General features: G+C 40.5%; 1 protein-coding gene across 3 annotated transcripts in view; it reads left to right on the forward strand.

Moving 5' to 3' along the window:
• The window catches only part of LOC125371722 (coadhesin-like), a 37,569-nt gene extending 24,132 nt beyond the window's left edge, over nt 1–13,437 (forward strand). The window contains exons 1-6 of one of the 3 annotated variants that reach the window (XM_048385695.1): nt 5,701–6,121; nt 7,644–7,835; nt 9,503–9,694; nt 11,471–11,662; nt 12,450–12,566; nt 12,732–13,437. In XM_048385695.1, coding sequence (XP_048241652.1) covers nt 5,800–6,121; nt 7,644–7,835; nt 9,503–9,694; nt 11,471–11,662; nt 12,450–12,566; nt 12,732–13,000 — 1,284 coding nt within the window. In that variant the 5' untranslated portion in view covers nt 5,701–5,799 and the 3' untranslated portion in view covers nt 13,001–13,437. Of the gene's footprint in view, nt 1–5,700; nt 6,122–7,643; nt 7,836–9,502; nt 9,695–11,470; nt 11,663–12,449; nt 12,567–12,731 lie in introns of those variants that run through there. The other 2 variants (XM_048385696.1, XM_048385697.1) reach the window with 2 other exon arrangements.
• The last annotated feature ends 11,993 nt before the right edge of the window (nt 13,438–25,430 follow it).

Here is a 25,430-nt window from a genome sequence, read left to right on the forward strand (position 1 = left end):
TAATGTTATCTATTGGAATAGTACCATTTTTGTGACAATAGGAATTGTGTTTTGCATAATTAAACTTTAACTCTGAATAGCAAAACTATGTTGAACAATCAATATACCACTGAACGCTGTTAGTAAATCTAAGTCTGATGTCTGATGTCCCATGAAACTTAATGCAATAGGCTTTAGAACTTCTGTTCTACAGGCCACAAATTAGTCAAAATGTTAGCAAACCGCAGATACTTTTTTGATTTCTGTTCAGTGAACACTTCACCTAAAATCAATTACTGTAAGAGACCAAGAACCTTAATGTTATCTACTGGAATAGTACCATTATTGTGACAATAGGAATTGTGTTTTGCATAATTAAACTTTAACTCTGAATAGCAAAACTATGTTGAACAATCAATATACCACTGAACGCTGTTAGTAAATCTAAGTCTGATGTCTGATGTCCCATGAAACTTAATGCAATAGGCTTTAGAACTTCTGTTCTACAGGCCACAAATTAGTCAAAATGTTAGCAAACCGCAGATACTTTTGGGATTTCTGTTCAGTGAACACTTCACCCAAAACCAATTGCTGTAAGAGGCCAAGAATCTGAGAATACTGTCTTGGATAGGATATCCAAGCAATATAGTACACTGCCAACAGGTGGAGCACAGACTTTCTGAATGTTGGACAAGAAGAGAGGTTTACATTATCAGCTTTGACAATGGCATGAGTAATTGCATCATCATTCACAAACACAATCAGTCTTGGTGAATGTTCGTTAGACACTTTCTGTTCAGCCTTGTCTACTTCGTCCGGTGAAAAATCCTGGAATAATCAAATAAACAATGCAAGACCCCAGTGAGACCGAATTGTATAGCATTAATTTTTTTTAATATGTATAAAATACTACTAGAGCAATGCTTCTCATTAATATGACCTTAAATATGAGGGGCACGGGTGGCCCAGTCGTCTCAATTCGTTGTGCAGAGGTGCGTCCCTTGGCACACCAGAAACCTGTGATTGTGAGTTTGAATCCCAGTCCGCCCCGATTATGTTTCTACGTTTGTCAGCATCGTGGGTCTCGTGGGTTTCCTCCTCCCAAATTAAGCTGACACACCGCTATATAACTGGAATACTGTTCGAAGTGGCGTTAAACCCAACTCACTCACTTAAATATGATTTGAAGGGTCACATACTGGACAATAGATGAAGTTTCTTACTTCGTGACTTACGCGGTGGACTGTTAATATTGAAGCGGTTTTTCTACCCTTTCCTCTGTCATAGGCACTTTCATTTTCCATACACAGGAAGGATGAAATATCTGCCTCAAGTCCCTGTGAAAGAAAATATTTATGTTGTCATCTAGAGATTTCAACAAGAAGACCACAAGCGTCCTCACATGATAATAATCACTGCTAAGTTGTTCCATTAAATATCAGAAAGGAAGTATAACTAGAATGTGGCGATGCAGTTTTAAACGAAATTGTGGTGGAATATTTCCCAGTGAGAAGTAGAAAGCTGTAATTTTATGGTTTTTTCACATGCTTTCCAATAGGATTTGTGATTTCAATGTCATCAGTGTACATCATAACTTGCAATGCATTCGATTTTTGACTAAGCAATGGGTGCTCTTTGAAGAATATGCCATCGTACATGTCAAACACCACGTCTGAAGAAGACACATGTACGGAAGCCTTTTTAGGGCCATGTCCCAAAAAATTCATATCCCTATTAACTGGAAACTTCCACTTAGTATCTTGAAATTTCCACTTAGTATAAGGAAAATTCCACTTACTAACTTTGGGGGGGGGGGGGGGGGGGGGGGGGTCATGACCATCGAACAGAGCTCCGTGTTTTTCGTGGAAGAGTTAATGCCCTTTACTACAGGAATAACATATTGGCAAATCACGTCACCCCATTCTTTCATCAGCACCAGGATATGCACACCTCTTAGCAAGATAATGCAAGAGCGCACATGGCACGTGCTTCAACACAGTTCCTAGCGAACAATAATGTGCCTCTGCTTCCATGGCCAGCCCTGTCACCCGATTTATAGCCAATTGAACATATATGGGATTACATGGGTCAACGCCTCTCACGTCGTCTGCAAGTACAGAACCTGAGAGCACTTGAAGATACACTACGTCAAGAGTGGAAAGCCCCAGAACACTATTCGCAGACTTATTCGATCAATGAGAAGACGTTGCATGGCCTGTGTTGCTGCTAATGGCGGACATACCAGATATTGACTTTTCATTTTAACCCTATGTGTCTTCCTTACACTGATGACGTAAATGTAATTACTGTGTGGTATTCCTGTTTCCTTTGTCGTCTTTCTTAATAATCCGTCTATGTTTGTTCTAATTAAAATCGGTCATTGCTCAAGTTGTTTTTGTAATATTTCAAGATTTATTGCTGGTGCGTTTTCAATGCTGTTCAGTGTATGTATGCATTGTAATACCATTGTCATGTTGCAACACTGTCACTGTCACTGATAATAAATTTATGGCCCCTTAAAATTCAGATGGCTCCACTTTTTTTAAAAATACCTGAAAAAAAGAACTTTGATTTTTTTTCAAAACTTTATTCATTTCAAGAAAAAGCCGTAAAGTAAACCCAACGCAGAGACGCACTCTAAACAAAACCGGCCCGTCGACTCCGTTACAAAGCCCAATGCACAGCCGCAACGGACTTGCGTCAAAACAGAAGTGATGGGCGCACTTTGTAACAACGGACTTTAAAAAAATGATAAACAATGTCAAACTTGCAATCTCACAATTTTTGGAAAGGCTGTCGATGAAATAATGTATTCAAACTAGCAGTGTTCTCTCATGCTCCCACTTTCTGTAATACTTAGGGAGGTGGGTCTTTAGCACCATTGTGTCATGGATAGTGTTGTCTTTCAGTATTCATATTCCACTGCGAGAATATGCATCCAGAGCGACATCTTGATAATGGATCTGTCCATTATCCAGATGTCGCTCTTCAGCACAGACGTGAATTCGGACCTGTACTCAAGATAGTTGTCGTACTGCTCGGGTAGTTCCAGCACATAACCACAGGTGTGAGCCACAGGATGATGTTCTATTCCCTCACAGCGATGGATTTCTGCTTCCCAGAAGCATCGATTAGCAGGAGATCAGAACCGGTACAAAATCTGAGTAGCTTTGCCAACATATCGGATTCTAGTTCTTTAACAAACTTGATAAGAAACTTTGAAGAAGCTGTTTGACAAGATGACATGGTTTCTTGAAATATGAAGAGTTTGACCACCTTTCTGACATTTGGGATCTGTCCACATGATCATTCCTCAGAAAGGATTGCATATTTTCTGTCCCCGCATCAGAGCGCACTCTCTCTGGGCATCCTTGATATGTTGATACAGCATCAATGAAATAACTTGCTACCAGCTATGGATTGTTATTCGTGTTCCATGCATGCAACCATATGATGTTACGTGAAAATCCATCAATGCATCCATGAATGCAAATTCCGTAGGGCTTCAATTTGTCATACCCATCGATATGCCACACAGCGTTAGGTCCTGATGAAAGGTACTTTCGGCGCTCTTTTTTTTACTACGACGTTTCACACCCCGAGGATCAACGATACCAAGCACTATTCTTACAGTTTCTTTGTCAACAGTCAAACCATTTTCCCTACACCTTTGATGCATCCATCCGATGCCATGTAGCATACCAGAGGTTTCACATTCAGACAAGATTAAGAGAGAGACATCAACCAGCTTTGATTTTCCTTTTCTCCGATAGAGCTTCATTTTTGCAAGTTTTCTTTTCAGTGTGCATTCACTTATTCACAAAATCTTGTGATCATGAGCCAGAAAATATAGAATGTCTTTATTGCTCAAGTCTAAGCATACGTATGTTCGAATAATGTTAACACACCTCTTCATAGTTTGAGGTTAATAGGTATTCCAATATAGCTGTTGATTCTATTTAAAGCATTTAAGTAGAAATTTCCAGATACTAAGTGGAAATTTCCAGTTAGTAAGTGGAAATTTCAAGATACTATGTAGAATTTTCCAGATACTAAGTGGAAATTTCCAGATACTAAGATACTAATTTTTTTTGGACATGGCCCTAAAAGGCTTCCGTACACATGTGATTGTTGTTGCCATTTCCTAATTTCTGGTAATTCAAGCAGTGATTTTACTTACTTTTCAAAAGGAATGATGTAGCCATATCTTGGTTCTCGTAACACCCTGCATCGTTTAACTGATGTAGTAGTACCTAAATAGACCTTTACAGGGTCTATCAATCTGCAATGTTCTTAATAGTTTTTTCCCCTTCTGTGCTGATTTGCTAATGCCTCAAAATGCATGTCATTTTCAATATTATCTAAGAGTTTGTCATTGAGGCCATGCTGAACTAAACATTCTTTATCCTTCTCCATAATGAGCTTGTAATTCTCTTCCAACAGGTGGCATGCCTCGCCAATGATGGCATCAACTGCTCTGTTTGACAAACTATGTTTTGCCTGTAAGGACATTACAAAATTGAGTTCTGTGTAACATTTGTGTGATAGAGTTGGAAGTGAAGAAAGTGTGTCTGGGTCAGGTAACATTGTCTCTAATCCAGTGTCGTTACCATCTAGATCCTGCATTTCATTCTGTGAATGCTTTTTGAAAACATGTTTGCGGAATGCTGTTTTACTCTTTGTCGTGTAACAACAACCATTCCATGTACATGACACTAAAAAGTGTGGGTCATTCTTGTTGTTTCGTATGATGTGGTTTCGTATGATGTGGTTCAAATTTTGCCTGTGGTTGTTACATAATGACGTCATATGTCACGTTCCTACCCAGAGTTCATTGTGGTAAATGCTTGAAGTGTTGTCATATTCATTCACATGATATCGGGAAATTCCGACACGGTGTGTATTGACCCGAATGCGGATTGTATTTTCAACACAGTATGTTTAGACTGCGAATGGTAGATCTAAACACCTGTGTTTAACATTGGCCAGTTTCATGTTTTAATTTAACTTTAAAAAATCATACCAGGTGATAGTAAAACTCCGCGAACAACTTTTTGACATGTAAGTTTAACACTGAACCGCAAAACTACGACACTGAATAGATAAATCAGTTTTACAACATGGCGTGTCATCAAAAAGTTAAAATATTGCGTCCAAACACATGTTACGTGGCAGACTCTTTACATTATATATGTTTCAGTAGTTTCTTACACTGCAAGTTAGCAGTGTTTAAAACTTAAACGCTCAGGTATTAACGGCTATGTGCGATCTAACTATACGCATGTCGTATTGTTATTATGCAGTGTAGTGTTTAAAATGTAAACACGAAATGTATAAAATATAAACACCGATTTATTACTGTGTAGTAGCATTTTACGGCAAACGTGGGTTGCTGAAAACCTATTCTACCCCGGGTCGTATAGTAATAAAAGCGACAAAATCATTTCCATAGTCAACAACAAACAAACAAACAAAACAATATTTAAGAAGTAAAAGGTCATCTAAGGTTAGTAGATGCATCACAAGGTAGGTTCCTGCGGTGCCTTTATCATAGGACTCTGGAGACACTCTTAACGTTAGAAAAACAAAACATCCCACCACAGTTACTTGTGGGATTTCTTTGTCTTGTAAGTCTACACTTCCATGACAAATACCTTAACTGCTTGTTGTCTCTATAGTCGCAGTTAGTCACTGTTCCAGTGTATAACTTGTTATCTGCATATTGAAAAGGTATATCGATTGAAGCTGTTGAGCTGTTCAACCACGAACACCACGCATATTGCATGTTGCCAAGTGGGAAGAAGGAGACAGTTTTCAATCATGCCTTTACGACTGATTTTGATAACTTTTGGAGGTTTTTGTCTTGTTAAAAGTTCTGCCTCTGTTTGTAGTCTATGCGAGGTAAAGCCATTGTCAGATTTCCAGAACAAGAGAGTTAGTGCGGGTGTTCTGTGGACAAAGACTGATATGACTAGTCGTGCCGAATGTGCAGCGCGCTGCTCCCTCTTCAGCGTGATAAAGTCCTTTGGATACAAGGAGGCCAGTGGAGAATGTGTTGCATTCACCGTGCCCCTCACAACACCAGCAGCAATGACGTATGTCAGTGAATCAGGATTCAACATGTATTCAACTTGCGCACCAGGTAATAGAAACAATCTTAAGTTACACTTGGAACTGGCATTAGAACTTTAATTGTCAATGCCAGAAAAAAACCAGTCCAGATTATTTGCAGAAACATACTCCATTAGACATACAGGGCAAAATACATGGAGCTGTGAAAATCATATGAATGGACTACTGGCAATCGTATTCCAGTTGCGTGGATCGATGGTCATGATGTCCAGAATCGTTTATTTACAGACCGCCGTCATATACATTGTGTAGCTGGAGTATTGCTGAGTGCGGCGTTAAACAACAAACATTAAACCCAAATCAGGAGATGGCAGTAGGGACTTGCTAACCATGTTCGTGATAATGGTGAGCATGCCTGGCCCTACTGCCAGCTCCCACCATTCACACAATTTGCTCAAGAAGTAAGTCTTTATTGCCTGACGCCGCACAGCAGTACTCCTGCCATGCGACGGTGGCTTGTAACAAACCATGACTCATAGTGCATTTACAGATTTTGCTGAAACTGATAAAAACGACGTGATCATTTTGAATTACGTTTGCTGTGTACAAGCAAGGCGATAGTAATCTATCAAACTGCAGCCACAAGAGATAACCACAGCCCATTACAAACGTAAGCGCAAATGTTATGGAAACAAGAATGATAATGCTGATATCAGTACGGTTCTTCGAATGTGGCTAGAACACCGGAACGACACAGATTGTTCAATGTGTACTGATGACTTTCATATTTCAAGAATTGATAGAAAATTCCATAATCTAAAGAATCTGAAGAATATCTTTAGTTTCATTCCTGCTTTTGGTTTTTATCCCCCGGAGTTGGAAAACGGTGTTGCCGCGATATCTCAAGAACTAAACACTGGATTGTCTTCATATTTGGAACTATGGTGTATATACAGACACCGCAGACACCAGTTGGTTTTGGTGACCTTGACCCCATTGTCAAGGTCACAGCAGGCAAATCTGCTTTTGGAGTTAGAAAACGGTGTTGCCGCGATATCTCAAGAACTAATCGCTGGATTGTCTTCATATTTGGAACTATAGTGTATATACAGACACCGCATACACCTGTCAGATTTGGTGACCTTGACCCCATTTTCAAGGTCACAGCAGGCAAATCTGTTTTTGGAGTCGGAAAACGGTGTTGCCACAATATCTCAAGAACTAATCGCTGGATTGTCTTCATATTTGGTACTATGGTGTACAGGGGGGGGATATTTCGTCACTCTGTGACAAATACTTGTTTAAACTGATATCCTTAGTAATCTGCTTGTAGCATTGAGAACATTCATTAAAATGACTATTTGGTTCTTCGAGACAATCTTTTTAACCATTTGTAATTTGCAAATACATGACGGCCCCTTTTCATGGTCCAATGCAGAAATTTCGTAAATTTCTTCAAGGCAAATGTAGAGAGAGGCAATTTTGCAGATCAATTAAAAATTAAGTGTTTAATTATATATTTGAGTCAATTCAAATGACTAATCATAAAGAAATCATTGACGTTACGAAATCAATTTTTATATTGACTTCAGTTGACGGCGGTGTCAGCGCCTGGGGCCAGTGGACTGGACCAGCTTGCCCTCAGACATGTGGGACCTCGCACACCATAACGAAAAGCCGGACTCGAACATGCACGAACCCGTCTCCAGATAAAGGAGGGGCAAGCTGCACAGAAAGCCTCTCGGAAACAGGTGACGTCAACTGTGGTTTGCCCCAGTGTCCGAGTAAGTATCACACACAATAGGTCTGCACAACCCAATCTTGCCTTAAAAGGCGACTATGCTTGTCGTGAGAAGCGATTAACGGTATCAGGTGGTCAAGATCGATGACTTGGTTGATGCATGTCATCGTATTCCAATTGCGCGAATCGATGCTCATGATCGACCCTGGATTGTCTGGTTCAGACTCGATTATTAACGGACCGCCGTCATAAAGCTGGATTGTTGCTGAGTGCGGCGTTAAACAACCAACAAAGAAACATATCATGATGTCTGGTCCAGTGTGTACAGACTGCTGTCACACAGATTGATTATTGCTGAGAGCGGCGTTAAAGTTCTAACAAGCAATTAAAACTATCAACAATGTCACCGTAACTGATTAGCCGCATCGTATAGCAAGAACTTACAAATCCTTTCAGACCCGTGAAGATCCGGGGTGGAGTGAGTGAGTTTAAAATTTAACGTCGCATCTGTTGTTTGTTTGGTTGTGTTTTGTTTAACGCCGCACTCAGCAATATTCCAGCTATATGACGGCAGTCTGTAAATAATCGAGTGTTGGTTTCATGATCATCGATCCACGCAATTGAGATCGATGACATGCATCAACCAAGTCAGCGAGCCTGACCACCCGATCCCGTTAGTCGCCTTTTACGACAAGCATAGTCACACTTTATGGCAAGCATGGGTTGCTGAAGATCTATTCTACCCCGGAATCTTCACGGGTTACGTCGCATCGGCATTATTTCAGTCTTATATCGAGGGGGTAGAACTGGTCTTCAGCAACCAGTGCTTGTCATAAGAGGCGACTAACGGGATCGGGTGGTCAGGCTCGCTGACTTGGTTGGTGCATGTCATCGTATCCGAATTGGGTTGATCGATGCTCATGTCAATCACTGGATTGTCTGGTCCAGACTCTATTATTTACACATCACCGTCAAAGAGCTTAGTATCTTGAAATTTCAACTTAGTATCTTGAAATTGCAAGATAGTATCGAAAAAAATAAAAAACAAATGGCCCTAAAAGGCTTCCTTACCTTGCTTCGTGCTTTTCACCTTAGTGCATACTGAGTAAAATGGGGACACGTTTTCTCAGAAACTACTTTGTTTGTTTGTTGTTTAACGCCGCAGTCAGCAATATTCCAGCTATATGACGGCGGTCTATAAATAATCGATTCTGGACCAGACAATCCAGTGATTGACATCATGAGCATCAATCCACGCAATTGGGGGGATACGATGACATAAGCCGCAACTGATTAGCAGCCTCCTATAGCAAGAATTCTCCTGTGATTAACCGCGGAATCTTCAAATCCTTTTAGACGTCGCATCGGCATTATTTCAGTCTTATATCGAGGGGGTAGAACTGGTCTTCAGCAACCCATATTTGTCGTAAGAGGCGACTAACGGGATCGGGTAGTCAGGCTCGCTGACTTGGTGCATGTCATCGTATCCGAATTGGGTGGATCGATGATCATTCCAGTCACTAGATTGTCTGGTCCAGACTATTTTTTTACACATCACCGTCTTAAAGCTTGAATATTGTTGAGTGCGGCGTTAAACAACAAACAAACAATGTTATCGGAGCCACACAGTGACGGATAAAGAACCCACGATCAGCGCACATTTCCAAATAAATCGATTATCATTAACAGGTCTTTCGATATATTTTTCAGTTGACGGAGGCGTCAGCGCTTGGGGTGCGTGGGGCACATTGGTATGTTCACAGACTTGCGGTACCACAGCAACAGGAACCAGGACACGAACCCGAACCTGCACCAACCCTGCTCCAGCTTACGGAGGAGCGGACTGTTCGGAGACGCTCTCCAGCACGACCAGTGGGAACTGTGGTTTCTCTTCGTGCTCTGGTAAGGTTGCCCATTGGAATTACTGATAAGAAAAGGTTATCGAAACCACAAATTGACGATTAGAAATCAGCGTACAAATCCAAATTTAACTCATCAGGAATAAAACTTATTCCGATGTAATTATGTACCGTATAATCCCGTGTTTTTCCAGGTAAAAAATTGACTTGCGTTTGCGCGTGTTTGTGATGAGTGTCACCTGTGGGGCAGGGTACGCTCACTTTTTTTCAAGATTGTACGATTCCGACTAAATCATTAATCCATGTTTGTGAATCATAATCAAATGGTGATGATATGAGATGTTCATAAAAAAAGGCGAGCGTATCACATCCCAGTGGCTACACGCGTCACAAACACATGGTTTGATTCATTGGTTAGCAATAGCGACTCCATTGCAAAGTGATCGTATGTATTCGCGGGAGAAACGTAGAGTATTGACGATGGATAGAATAAAACAATATTTTAATGTTACGACTTCAGTGTCTATTTCGATATTATCCTTCGTCCGGTTCTCAAAAGGTTTAACGCCGCTTTTGGCAATATTCCAGCAATATCACAGCGGGGGACACCAGAAATGGGCTTCACACATTGTACCCATGTCGGGAATCGAACCCGGGTCTTCGGCGTGACGAGCGAACGCTTTAACCACTAGCTAGGCTACCCCACCGCCCCGGTTATCAACGGGGACACATTTTCTCCAAAACTATATAAGGCAGACACGTGAAATTTTACACTGATGTTACTGGTCATGATCTCAATAGAGTGCAAAATTGGTCCCGTCAATTATTTTGGACAGTGTTTTGGCCTTTGCAACGGAAGCCCAAAAAGGGCCATTTGTTTTTTTTAACTTTTCGATACTATCTTGAAATTTCAAGTTACTAAGTTGAAATTTCAAGATACTAAGTTAAAATTTCAAGATAGTATCTTGAAATTTCAAGATAACATCTTGAAATAAATTTCAACTGAGTATCTTGAAATTGCAAGATAGTATCGAAAAAAACAAATGGCCCTAAAAGGCTTCCTTACCTTGCTCCGTGCTTCCTTTTCACCTTAGTGCATACTGTGTAAAATGGGGACACGTTTTCTCAGAAACTACTTTGTTTGTTGTTTAACGCCGCAGTCAGCAATATTCCAGCTATATGACGGCGGTCTGTAAAAAAATAAATCGATTTTGGACCAGACAATCCAGTGATTGACATCATGAGCATCAATCCACGCAATTGGGGGGATACGATGACATGCATCAATCAAGTCAGCAAGCCTGACCAAAGTTCTAACAAGCAATTAAAACAATCAACGATATCACCGCAACTGATTAGCCGCCTCCTATAGCAAGAATGTTCCTGTGATTAACCGTGGAAGCTTCAAATCCTTTCAGACCCGTGAAGATCTGGGGTGGAGTGAGTGAGTTTAAAATTTAACGTCGCATCGGCATTATTTCAGTCTTATATCGAGGGGGTAGAACTGGTCTTCAGCAACCCATACTTGTCGTAAGAGGCGACTAACGGGATCGGGTGGTCAGGCTCGAAGACTTGGTTGGTGCATGTCATCGTATCCGATTTGGGTGGATCGATGATCATGTCAATCACTGGATTGTCTGGTCCAGACTATTTTTTTACACATCACCGTCTTAAAAGCTTGAATAGTGTTGAGTGCGGCGTTAAACAACAAACAAACAATGTTATCGGAGCCACACAGTGACGGATAAATAACCCACGATCAGCGGACATTTCCAAATAAATCGATAATCATTAACAGGTCTTTCGATATATTTTTCAGTTGACGGAGGCGTCAGCGCTTGGGGTGCGTGGGGCACATTGGTATGTTCACAGACTTGCGGTACCACAGCAACAGGAACCAGGACACGAACCCGAACCTGCACCAACCCTGCTCCAGCTTACGGAGGAGCGGACTGTTCGGAGACGCTCTCCAGCACGACCAGTGGGAACTGTGGTTTCTCTTCGTGTTCTGGTAAGGTTGCCCATTGGAATTACTGATAAGAAAAGGTTATCGAAACCACAGAATGACGATAAAAAAATCAGCGTACAAATCCAAATCTAACTCATTAGTGAATTAAACTTATTCCGATGTAATTGCCTAATAATATGTAATTATGTACCGTATAATCCCGTGTTTTTCCAGGTCAAAATTTGGCTTGCCTTTGCGCGTGTTTGTGATGAGTGTCACCTGTGGTATCGAGTCTGGACCAGACAATCCAGTAATTAATGTCATGAGCATCGATCCACGGAATTGGGATACGATGAAATGCATCAACCAAGTCAGCGAGCCTGACCAACCGATCCCGTTAGTCGCCTCTCTTCTAAAGGCTTCATGGGACTCTTTTTTTATAGTTAACCCGTGAAGATTCCGGGGTAGAATAGATCTTCAGCAACCCATGCTTGCCGTAAAAGGCGACTATGCTTGTCGTAAAAGGCGACTAACGGGATCGGATGGTCAGGCTCGCTGACTTGGTTGATGCATGTCATCAATCCCAATTGCGTGGATCGATGCTCATGACATTAAACACTGGATCGTCTGGTCCAGACTCGATTATGTACAGACCGCCGTAATATAGCTTGAATATTGCTGGGTGCGGCGTTAAACAACAAACCAACCAACCAACCATTTTATAGTTTATATGTACTATCTAATGTGCCTCATTAGGGGGAATGTGCAAACGCTGTTTTCTGGTTTTATTTATTTGATAATGGTAACTTTAATACTGTCTGTTCAAATGAATACCTTTTCTGTTGTATAGACAATCCTAACTTTGGCACGTGCAGCTCCTCTTGTTCTGGGACGAACGTGGTCTGCAATACTGGCTACTGTGTGTGTGACATCATGTATGTGAAACGTGGCAGCAGTTGTGTCCAAGGTATGTATTTATCTGAAGTAATACAATTCGGGCAATATGATGTTTTATTGACCCAAGAAACAGGATAATTCCTTCATGAATGAGTCCCTGTTTTGGCCCCGGAACTCCCCATTGTAATTAAGATCAACCCCCTGTAATCATGTCATACATCGCTTCTTATTTCAGACTGTGGTAGCTCTGGATATGGATCAGGCTTCACCATCTTCAACAACAAACTCCTTGATGGTTATAATGACAGAGTTGTCTCCTCCATTCAAACAATAGAGGAGTGCACCAGCCTGTGTCTATCAGCATCGGATTTCACTTGTATTACCGCGGACTATGAATTTAACAGTAAGACTTGCTACTTGAGCACAACAGCTTGGTACGCTGTACCATCGAGCTCGGCTGTCGATAGCTCCACGTATCAGATGATAATCCGTAATTGTGCTTAAAATACGGCTTTGGTTACTTTTGTAAGGTTAGCAAAGCTGGTGAGAAAGGGCTCGTGACACCCATATAAACTACTACAAAAATGAAAGACTGGAAGAACCGTTAACTAAATTCGTGGATAACCTTGATTCGTTGATCGCGGTAATCGTGATATCTCGTAAATTAAGTACTTTTGATGTACATGCACTGCCACGCCCTGCTGACAAAAGTGTTCCGAATCGCTGTATTACACGTAAGTACAGAAAAACCAAATGTCCAACACTGAGATAAATAGCCATAGATCACTCGTACAAAATTTCATGTTTACAAAACATCAAATAAAATATATACCGTAAGCATCACCCTTCTCGTCTGCTTGTCGAGATGTCAATAAACATAAGTCACGTGACTTGAGGATGTCTGTTAAAATTAAAAATATATGGAAACATTTTCGGGCTTCTTTTTTTTTTTTATCTCATTTTCATAGGGTTCACCGACGCCTTCACGGAAGGGATACAAAAGTTATTCGCCTACAGCTTTGACTAATGCTTACTTAGATGTAAAAAACTATAAAGTTGCAGGTCATAAAGCGGCATTAAACTTCTCTGTACCCGAGCAAACACTGAGAGACAGGATAAAAGTCAAGATTGATGTTCCCACAGTCAAGTCAGGTGCGACTCCAATTTTTGATGCGGTGCAAGAAAACTAGACTTGTTGACCATGTAACATACATGGCATCCATCGGATACGGATATACCAGGAAAGAGGTTATCCAATTAGGGTCTAACTTTGCTTAGGAAAACGTGACCTGGCCCATCCATTATCTGTCAAGTGGTTATATGTATGGTCTGTTGGAGCGATGGCCGGAGTTGAAAGTTAGGAGTGCCAAGTCTCTCACGAAACATCGTGCTAAAGCTAGTTCAAAGGAATGCACCAACAAGTATGTTGATGAACTTCCAATCAAGACCAGAAGAAATTTATAACGTAGATGACAAAGGAATCAACCAGTCCCATGTCGCACCGAAAATTGTTGGCTGAAGAAAAGCCGTGGCCTACGAGATTTCTTCGGAGAGATCGTCGGTCGTCACGATTCATTATACAGCAGTGACAGTGAGGACTCGCCAATATCCGATGACGAAACATGTTGCGTGTGTCATCACTATTAGCCCGCAGAACTGGCCCAATGCACTTCACTGTTTTCGTACAATGGGGGCAGTGCAAGTATCATGACTGTAACCACTGGGTGCACTTACAGTAGTGTTGTCCAGTGCGCGTGCTTCGGACTCATGACACATTTTCTTGCCCTTGCCATGGTCTGCCATGCAAACCATGGGAAGAGTTGAGACTGAAAGAGGACACAAACTTACCTGTAATTAGTGTACACAACTTTATTGACAAGAATCGTTTTTGGAGTTGTGTGTTGAATAACTATGCTTTTCAACTGTTATCAGCCGACAGAAATGCTGGTAGGTATAGATTCGAATTCATAAAAAAATATTACACAGTAACGGTACTGGGCTTTCGTACATAGCGATACAATAAACTACTACGTTTTGTGTGCACATGAATGTCTGATGAATGCAAATGGCTTCGGTAAACATAACTTTTCAGTTACGAGTGGAATCTTCGTCATTTTCTTAGAGTTTAATAGATGAATTAAATGATCAGTGAGTATACAAAACAAAATCGGACATTTAAACCACGAATTTGGGTGAACGTTTCTTATATTCACGAATCAAGGTTACGCGAGGGTAGTTAAAGTGCTTAAAAATGTTACTCCTTCACAAGTACACAAACAACCCGTTCTGTAGAATAAATAATTTATGGCACCAGATTTTGAACTCAGTCTTGATAAGTATCTTTTGGATACGCTTGCAAAGTTTTATTCATGTAACTTCAGTAGTTTCAGAGAAAACGTGTCTCTATGTCTCGGAGCACCAATTTAAAAGGGCCATAAAACATGAAATTAAGACTCCAATTCCTTTGAGATCGTGACCTGTAACATCATTGTCTGAAATTTTATTTCTCTAACTTACATAATTGCTTAGAAAATTCGTCTCCATTGAGAAGCGGACGGACGGGGTTAAAATCTCGCAAGAAAATATCGAACATGAACTTCCCCTGAAGACACGTGAAGATCCGGGGTAGAATAGGTCTTCAGCAACACATCCTTTTCGTGAGAGGCGAATATGCTTGCCGTAAAAACCGACTAACGATATCGGGTGGTCAGGCTCGCTGACTTGGTTGATGCATGTCATCGATCCCAATTCGGTGGATCCATGCTCATGATGTCAATCCCTGGATTTTCTGGTCCAGACTTGATTATTTACAGACCGCCTTCATATAGCTGAAATATTGCTGAGTGCGGCGTAAAACAAAAAAACCATTCCAAACCCCACCCAACACAACCCAACCACACTAAATGGATGACAGAATTTGTGAAAGCCACTGATTGGGTCGACCACCGTGATATTGTTTTCACATTATTAAAAGTGACGCTGCTTCTTTATTCACTCAAATTCAGTATACTGCTTGCACTTTTGAATAAACATCTATAAATTCAGCTTGACAATAAAACTACAAAATCAATAGAAATCTCTGCATAAATCAGAGTTGATTGTACGATTCAAACTATATCATGAGCATGTGTTTATGACTCACTATCAAAAAGTAATGACACGAGGTGTTCGCGAAAAGGTGAGCATATCCTGCCCCACCGGCGGCATCCGTCACAAACACATGCAAAGGCAATTCAGTTCACCTACAAAAAACACGGGGACAAATGGTTCTAGTCAAATAGGGGATTGCATCGGACATAATTTTTGTCACTGATGCATCATATTTGGAAATGTCCTCCACATGGTTACCATAAAACATTATTCACAATTGTTTATTGTCCTGTCTTTTGGTATCACGTGTCGTTGCAATGCACCATGTCCATCTGAGTGTGCAGTCTGATGTTCTTTGTTTAATGTTGAGAATATATGCGATATATTTCAACAACTCATGACCGATATGAGGCTCATATTCGTTGTTTGGTATTGCTTAACTACATTTTATTATATTTTATAACCACCTTGTTATATATTCAACAACAAAAGTTCCTGTGACACCAATATTTTAGTGTATTTTTCAAACAAGTAAAGTTATGTTTTCAATATTGTAGTACATGTATGGAATCAAGTCACAAAAACGCAACTGCTACAGAAAAGCATGCATTCCATGCAAAAGTTGACTTTTATGCAAGCCCCATGCATTTCACTACCAAAGAATGGGTATGAAAACGTGTGCGTTAACGGGATTCCATATGCATTGTTTAGCATCGTGCTGACAACAACCACTCAGAAAAACAACAAAATTACGCAATTATTCAACATTACGAAATGCCACGCCCGTCCGAAAATGAGCGTCTGCGAGCCATTGGTATGCTTGAAGCAGAATCGAGTCAACGTGATATTGCAAGACAATTTAACGTCTACAGAAACACCATTTGGTGTTTATGGCAACGTTGCCAACAGACGAATGCAGCCAGAGACCATCCTCGTAGTGGCAGGCCACGGGTAACCAATAATCGACAAGACAACTGGATTCGAACAACACACCTACGAAATCGATTCCAGCCAGCAACAGTGAGTTCAAGAAGCATCCCTGGCCTTCGACGAATATCTTCACAAACCGTACGTCGTCGCCTCAGATGTGCAGAGATTGTCTCCGGAAGACCCGCCAGACGTCCCATTTTTACAGGAAACCACCGTCAAGCACGTCTACAGTGGTGCAGACAGCGTCACCGCTGGACGGCCATGCAGTAGTTCTATTTACTGACGAGTCTCGCTTTCACCTCAGCCACAGCGATGGGCGGATTCGAGTGTACCGACGTCGAGGTGAAAGTTACGTCAATCATTGTGTCATGGAAGATCGGTTCGGGGGCGGCAGCGTTATGCTATAGGGTGGGATTACAGCAAGACAGAGGACCCGTTTGATAGTGGTTGAGGGAAATCTCAATGGACAGCGCTACCGCGACGAGATCATCGCCCCTATTGTTCTACCGTTTTTGCGTTGTCCTGGCCCAGGCATTACCTTTCAACATGACAACGCCCGGCCTCGTATTGCTTAACTTGTTCAGGATTCTCTTCAACAAAACAACGTGAATGTCATCCCCTGGCCGGCTCGCTCCCATGATCTCTCACCAATCGAGCACATGTGGGATAAGAAGGATCGGCGCCTTCGAGGTCAACCACGTGTTCCACAGACACTGCAGGAACTTCGAAACATGCTCTAGCAGATATCCCACAGGACTTTGTGCGACGCCTGGTCCATTCCATGAGACGAAAATGTATTGATTACATCGCAATCAGAGGCGGACACACACGCTGTTGATTTGTAAATTGACATTTTGGCAAGTTCATGTTTTTTATGAAATCTTGCATTTTCTGAACCATTTGAACACTAACAGGAGTCTTTTATCTGTTGCAAACCGAAATTGTTTCAGATTTGGTGAAAAACATAACTTTGCAATAAATCTTATTCAATGTCACAGGAACTTTTGTTGTTGAGTATATAAATTATGCCATTGATGATATATATTCATGTGCACTTTGTGTTATATATTGAACGAAGACATTTCTTAACACCAACTTGATCTATAGATGTGAGTGGTCTTTGAAAACGTATTACTAATTGTACATGTTATTTAGACTATCAGTAATGGTATTCATATAAGCACCGCCACGAGCTAATAAAATCTCCCACAAATAAAGAATAATCAGTGTTTTAATTTCACGATTTAGCGTCATGACATCAATGCATCATATGATTATGCGTTACAATTATCAACCGTCCAAATGGCAACAGATCGATTGCGAGTTAAAATATCATTTGTTACAATCGCATCCTCGATTATCAAGTGTATTTCATCTTCTGGCTATTATGATAAATACCTTCGACACATTCGCCATCAAAACTTTGCAGCGGAAGTGACGTCACAATGGCCATATTAATTATCACTAATTCAGGACAAGTTTCTCTCGCTCATTGTAATCTCAGTGGACTGTTTTGTTTAGAAATGTGTCTTTCCAAAAAGGTTATGGCAGCAAATAGGTGCAGGGTATTTATCTTAATATATATTATCAGGGACCTGTGAAGATCGGGGTAGAATAGGTCTTCAGCAATCCATGCTTGCTGTAAAAGGCGATTATGCTTGTCGTAAAAAGGCGACTAACGGGATCGGGTGGTCAGGCTCGCATACTTGGTTGATGCATGTCATCAATACCAATTGCGGGGATCGATGCTTATAATATTAATCACTGGATTTTATTGTACAGACTCGATTATTTACAGACCGCCGTCATATAGCTGGAATATTGCTGAGTGCGGCGTTAAACAACAAAGGAAAGAAAGAAAGCCAGAAATAAGCTTTTCTGGCTTCATTCATAGGGTTATGAAAATAGGATATACATGTATCAAAACAATTTAATCCCCTTTAAGACGGAATACACAGTATTTTATCAAGATCACGTGGACCAATCAGATCTCATTATTCTGACATGGAGGTATCCTATGATAATGTGTTTTGTCACAGAACAAAATACATATTCCCCTTTAACCAAATATCTTGTCTAATATACGGACAAAAGATGGTTCTCGGAAAGATGCTTCTACAACTCATAATAAATATCACGGCGTCATCAGTATCATCCGATCTTGTAATATAAATCTTACTTATTTTTTTACATAAATGTTCTACAATCTAGAAATGGTTTTATATGTTGAGTTTATTGTTGGTAATCAGGGGACCAAGTGGAATTCATGGACAGGGTATTGATTTAATTTTTAAAATTTTATTCCTTCATATTATAGGATAGAAATGCACATAAAAGAATAGCAACCCATGCTTGTGTCAGCCAAATGAAATGAGGCTGAGGTTAAAAGAGAGACAAAACGTGTTATTTAGGCGAAATATGGTCAGGTGTATTGTACACTTATAACTGTTATTATTTTGAATAGGAAATGTACACATGACACAATAATAACCTTTTATTACTATTCTATCCAGACTAAAATAAACAAAATGCAGTGAATAGGGTTTGGGTGATCCTGGCACAGTCAGGCTGGTTAGGCTCATCATCAGCACGCAGCGAATTGGACTTCTCCAAGGAAGCGCTGCCGAGTCGAAGCCACTCAGAACGTTTCGGAGAATGTGAAGACTCCCCAACGCTGCAGCCTTTTGTATTGTTCAGAATGTGAGAAGGGCTGTATTCCTGGCAGCAAACCCGGGTACTCTCCCAATGTCAGTCAACAGATTGGGAGGCACCAAACCTAAGGTACCAAGGACAATTGAAAGTCGGACAACCTTGTACTTGGGATGCAAGCGTGACATTTCGAAAGCGATATTTGTCAATCACAAGTATGTCAAAAGGTACAGAAAATTCAATAATAAAAGTGATTTCATAGGATTTATCAAAACGAACAAGATGAGGTTTGATGGCTTAGCTAGGTCTGAGGCTGTAAACGAGCCAATTCCAAAGAATTTTGTATTTATCATTAGTATTAATTTAGGTATTAATATTTAAAACGATATTGAACGATATTTCGAGGCAAGTCAGAAATATATTAAACAAGTAATCCGACCCGACACCTTCGCACAGCTGACCCGTGAAGATCCGGGGTAGAATATGTCTTCAGCAACCCATGCTTGCCGTAAAATGCGACTAACGTGATCGCGTGGTCAGGCTCGCTGACTTAGTTGATTCATGTCATCGATCCCAATTGCCTAGATCGATGTTCATGATATCAATCACTGAATTGTCTGGTCCAGACTCGATTATTTACAGACCGTCGTCATATAGCTGGAATATTGCTGAATGCGGCGTAAAACAACAAACCAACTTTCGCACAGCTAATTATTACCCTGCTAAAAAGCATAGCCTGGAAGCCGTCAGGGCACTGGCGGTCGTTAGCGCATGGAGTTACACTTGGCTACACATCTACATTCTGAGACGTACTGCCACAAAATATGTCATTCTCATCACAGCAGGGTGATATCTTTGTCATGCATATATCATAATCTGGCATTGTTCCAGCTTATTGGATGGCTAATTCTGATTACCTGTGGGAAGAACCTTTATAGTTGATGTCTTGTTTCACCCCAGCCTACTGGTGCATCATTTCCCCATAGACTTGAATTTACATATAAACAAACAGATTCTTAGTGAATGTAGCATTGTGCTATTAGCAGTATTCAAGCTCAATCAAGGGTGAACGTGGCTTTGATTGTACGTTATGTGAAATTACAGCTATTTCACGATATGTCAGCTTGGTAAGGGGGGAAATTCAGTGATGTTTTCCATTTCAGTGAAACCCACGAGCACGGGTATGGTGCCGACGAACCTATAAAAAAGTAATCAGGGATTCTAGAATGTACTTACTTCCCATACCCTGGTTTATCAAGTGCATTATTATCCTTGACTGGTCCCGTAAGATTCCGAGGTAGAATAGGTCTTCAGCAACCCATGCTTGCCGTAAAAGGTGAATATGCTTGTCGTAAAAGGCGACTAACGGGATCGGGTGGACAGGCTCGCTGACTTGGTTGATGCATGCCATCTGCTTAAATATCTGCTTAAGACAGATGGGGACGAACCTCCTAAATGTATCCTTTGTGATGAAAGGTTCACCGTCAAGCATATATTACTTGACTGTGTGGACTTTGAAATCGCAAGGGATTCACATTATGAAAGCGAAAATCTGAAAGATCTCTTTTCCCGTGTCAGCGGGCATCTCATTATCAGCTATTTGAAAGAAATCGGTCTGTATAATAAATTTTAAATATGTATGTGAATAATTAAATGTTTGTTCTTAAATTTGGTGTGATGCTATTATCAACTGACGTTATTGAAAGCTCTGCCAGGAGGTTAACGTAGCGTAAAAATATTGTCCCCCTGTGTGACACGTAATCGACTGTTACTATCATCAACCAGTGTTTTTAAGCCAACTCATTGCTGACAATTTTTTAATATTGGCTAGTATTGTTCACAACCACCAGTGGCTAAAGTGATAACGTAAATCCTGCTTGGATATCATGCAGGAAGCAGGGGTACTGTAAGTCCCCATGATCCCCAAGCAAGGTGGCCTAGCTTTGGTTGCTGGTGGCCCGTGTTATAAAACTGTATTATATTGTTATGCTCAAATGTGTTTCATAAATTGTCTTTAAATATGGTATGGATGAATTAATTTTAAATATTTCTTTGCTTAAATGACTCAATTGTTAACATATTAAACTTTGTCTCGTCGCTAAATGGCTGAAATAATGCTCTCTCACTTATTCTCATAAAACGACCATCACCAAACGACGAAGCGGCCTACATATGCCGCAAGGGATACCATGCCATCAATGTACAGCTTTCTCCGGTAAGACGTACAATAGATCCCTCATTTAACAATAAAGATACATTATGTATATATTTTTTAGCGATATTAATCAATTTGCGGCAATCAATTTTTAAAGAATAGTGGTAACTGGGCCATGGTCCGCAAACTACGCTCTACTGTTTATATTAACAACGACCTTGACCCACAAGCGAATCGAAACTACTTTCCTGTCAAATGAAACCAGCGTCATTCATTTCACCGTAGCTTCATTCAATCCTTTTTTTTCTTATCTACATGTAAATTGCCATATATATTTTATTACCATTTACACAACAATATCTTCAGGATTATTTTCTGAGTGTTACTAGAACTCATTAATTTCAAGATACATGTAATGTAATTTTGTTTCTGTTAACAAACATTTTACTTTTAATTATTCAGTGTGTGGTCTTCATTGGACTGATTTGACAGGTCAAAAAGTTATGATTACGTATATTAATTTACAATGTATTCAAAATGTAGGACTGATATTCCTGATGGGCTTGCCCATGGGCGATATATTTTAATAACGCTACAAATTAGTTGAATTAAGGTAAAATGAGTTGAATCATGTGTCAGGATACATGTAGACAAACCTTTATGTATTTGCCAAAGAAAAACATGAGTTTTGAGCAGAGGAAAATAGAGTTCGACCATGGGTGACATAGTTTAAATTTTAAGTTTTCGAAAGAATATGACATAGAGAATTAACGAGGATTTGAAGCAAATCCGGTAAGGGAGATTTTCCAACCGAATTAAAGCCAATTGGCTTAAAAACATTTTGTATTCCCATGTTTAGACCCATAGGCTAAATGACCAGGGGATATAGAAACGTGCCGTCTCGGTAGTCACAATGTACGAAGCCCATTTCTGGTGTCCCCCGTCGCGATATTGGCGTTGTCCCGGTATAAACTCTCCCCCGTACAAATTCTCCCCCCGGAGATTTTATACCGGTACAGATTCTTCCCCGGAGAATATGTTCTGAAATAAAATCTCCCCCGGGCGGATATATTTCGCGCCCCCCTCAGTATAAAGTCTCCCCCCTGATTATTCGGTTTGTTGCAATGTCTTTAAGTACTATATTCTTTAAATAGATATATTTAATGTAAGGAGGGTTACTTTAAAAAATAGATTATGAAATATGGTCATAATGAATTGATATCAATACATAATTTCAGCATATTTTATTTGGTAACTGTACCTTCCATCCTAGAATAATTATAAGACATATATCATACCAAACAAATTTGAATGAAATGACTTAATGTAACAAATACATGTACGGTTACTGTTGTAACTGAATTTAGAAATCTTATTAATCCTCGCAAACATTCAGTTTTAACACTAACTACGTAACGTAAAACGTAAAAACCGGCATTTTGCTAAAAGCGGCGTGACCAATGAAGATCCGGGGTAGAATAGGTCTTCAGCAACCCATGCTTGTCTCAAAAGGCAACTATGCTTGTCGTAAAAGGCGACTAACGGGTTCGGGTGGTCAGGCTCGCTGACTTGGTTGATGCCTGTCATCGATCCCAATTGCGTGGATCGATGTTTATGATGTCAATCACCGGATTGTCTGGTCCAGACTGGATTATTTACAGACCGCCATCATATAGCTGGAATATTGCTGAGTGCAGCATTCAACAACAAACAACAAAACTAACTAAAAGCGGCGTAAAACCATACTCATTCACTACTGTCATTTGGGACCATAAAGAACAATATCCAATGGAATATTCGTGATTTTAACTGCGCTTCAGTTATCCTCAATTAATTGATTTTTATGTCATGCCCCAGTTACTATTATTCATCCTGTATCACGTCGGCATGTACATAATTGACTCCTAAAACAAGCAGTGTTTGATATCATGAGAAACGTCACACAACGACGGGGCACGACGATACAGTCATCGAAATCATCGAGCCAAACCCACAGGCCCTTGTGTCGTTGTTTAAATATTTCTAGATCAATTAATATGACGAGTGTCAGAAATTCACTGTCCTATTATATATTTACACAAGGCCAGACACTCCCTACATCACCGGTGGCTCGCCTTGCGTCGCTGTTCTAAAGTAACATCGCAAATCAGGCACAAAAAACTTCATATCTTCATACCTTGTGTCGGGTGACAATTCTATCGATTCCAATACATATCTCCCAATTCCTTATTGCTATGAAATAATATTGACCGAAATCCGTCGACTCGCCATTTTGAAGCCAACTGGGCGAGTCAGGCCGATATCAGACCCGCACAGAATGGGTATGTGTCGGAAAGCAGCTTGAGTTGGAAAATATTTGTTAAACACAGTTACGTCCCTTGACCCATGTTATTCTACTGTGTGCATAGTTTTCTCAGTAACTACTGAAGTTACATGAATGAACTTGGCATTGTTTTCTTGGTGATATCATTTGTCGTACTGCTTTAGATATATCGACAGTCAATTAGATAATCAGCCATTCCAGAAAAGTCTTTTTTCAGTTTTAAAATTTTCAATCGAGAATTTGTCAAAATATGCTTCGTCGCGTAGTCGCCAGTTTGAAACTAGAGCCGTAAAGCACAAGAGAAAGCTGCCCTCTGATTGGCTAATGTCGAATTATTGTCAGTCGTTCCATTGGCCGTTCAAAGTTCGCATAAGATCGATCTGACATGACCCGTAAAGAGATGTCCTCAGTCTGGTTTTAATGAGATTTGTAAGGAAGTACTTCCTCTGAAATGTGGGCCCATATCTTCGACCCAGCTAGTAAGTGGTCCACAATTCAGTAGTGTTGACAAACATCTCTAACAATCGTAAAGCAAACTAGTGTTGTTTGTATTGATTGACGTGTTTCACTTAATAGAATAACCTGTGTAGCAATTATGAACCGAGTGACGAAAGGAACAGGTTTCGCTTTCTCATAGCCATGTTTTTCTCGGATACGTAACTAAACAGCATAGTTCCAAAGTATATGTAGAGTTAGCTCCCTTCGACACTCGAACCAATGATAATGCAGTTTCGCCCAAAATTCCAGTATAATCACGGTGGGTCAGCTAAGTATGGGTGGGAGGAAAGCCCGAAGTCATACAGGTTTAGACGTTTACCAACGAGCATGGGTATAGTGCTCACAAACCTAGAAACATAATCTGAGCAAACCGTGATTCGAACCTAGGAATCATATATTTCTGGCGTCCCCATGGGAGACAACTCTGCTGGGCCAACCGTGATTCATACTTGATGGAAATGCTAATTGGTCCGAGGGTAATACCCCTTTAACATTTCTCCACTGCCTTCCCTTTTCAAACCTGTAGTACCATATGTGTCATTAATAACAGCGACAAAACCATTTCCATAATCATAAGAAATCTCTCCTAAAAGCAGAGTGCAGTGTACGATTCCGACTATGTTATAAGCGTTTGTTTAGAATTTCAAATAGTGGTGATATCAGACGTTAGCGAAAAGGTTAGCGTTTTAAGCTTAAGTTTGGTTTGGTTTGGTTTGTTGTTTAACGCCGCACTCAGCAATATTCCAGCTATATGACGGCGGTCTGTAAATAATCGAGTCTGGACCAGAAAATCCAGTGATTAATATCATGTGCATCGATCACCGCAAGTGGGATCGATGACATGCATCAACCAAGTCAGCGAGCCTGACCACCCGATCCCGTTAGTCGCCTTTTACGACAAGCATAGTGACCTTTTAAGGCAAGCATGGGTTGCTGAAGATTTATTCTACCCCGGAATCTTCACGGGTCTTAGTTTAAGTTAAAGAACACGTTTTGTGCATGAATAGTGTTAATACCATCAAGCTAAATGAAGTAGGAAGTTCAGTGTGCTACCGGTAGGGTAGGCATGCGTACCCCATCGCAAACACCTGGTGTCATCACCGATTTGCAATGATTCATTCATAGAATCTTCACAGCTAATTTGCCTTTTACGCCAATGAAATGTATTCCGTCAGATTGGGATTTCAATTCTATGGCGTTGGCAGTTAATAGTCAGGCTGGTGTAAGAGGATCTGGTGACCAATGTCATGCTTTGTGATTTGATTGATTGCATGTTATCATACCTTGAA

Source organism: Haliotis rufescens, unplaced genomic scaffold (genome assembly GCF_023055435.1).
Source record: "Haliotis rufescens isolate VD_foot unplaced genomic scaffold, xgHalRufe1.0.p SCAF_6, whole genome shotgun sequence".
Lineage (NCBI taxonomy): Eukaryota > Metazoa > Mollusca > Gastropoda > Lepetellida > Haliotidae > Haliotis > Haliotis rufescens.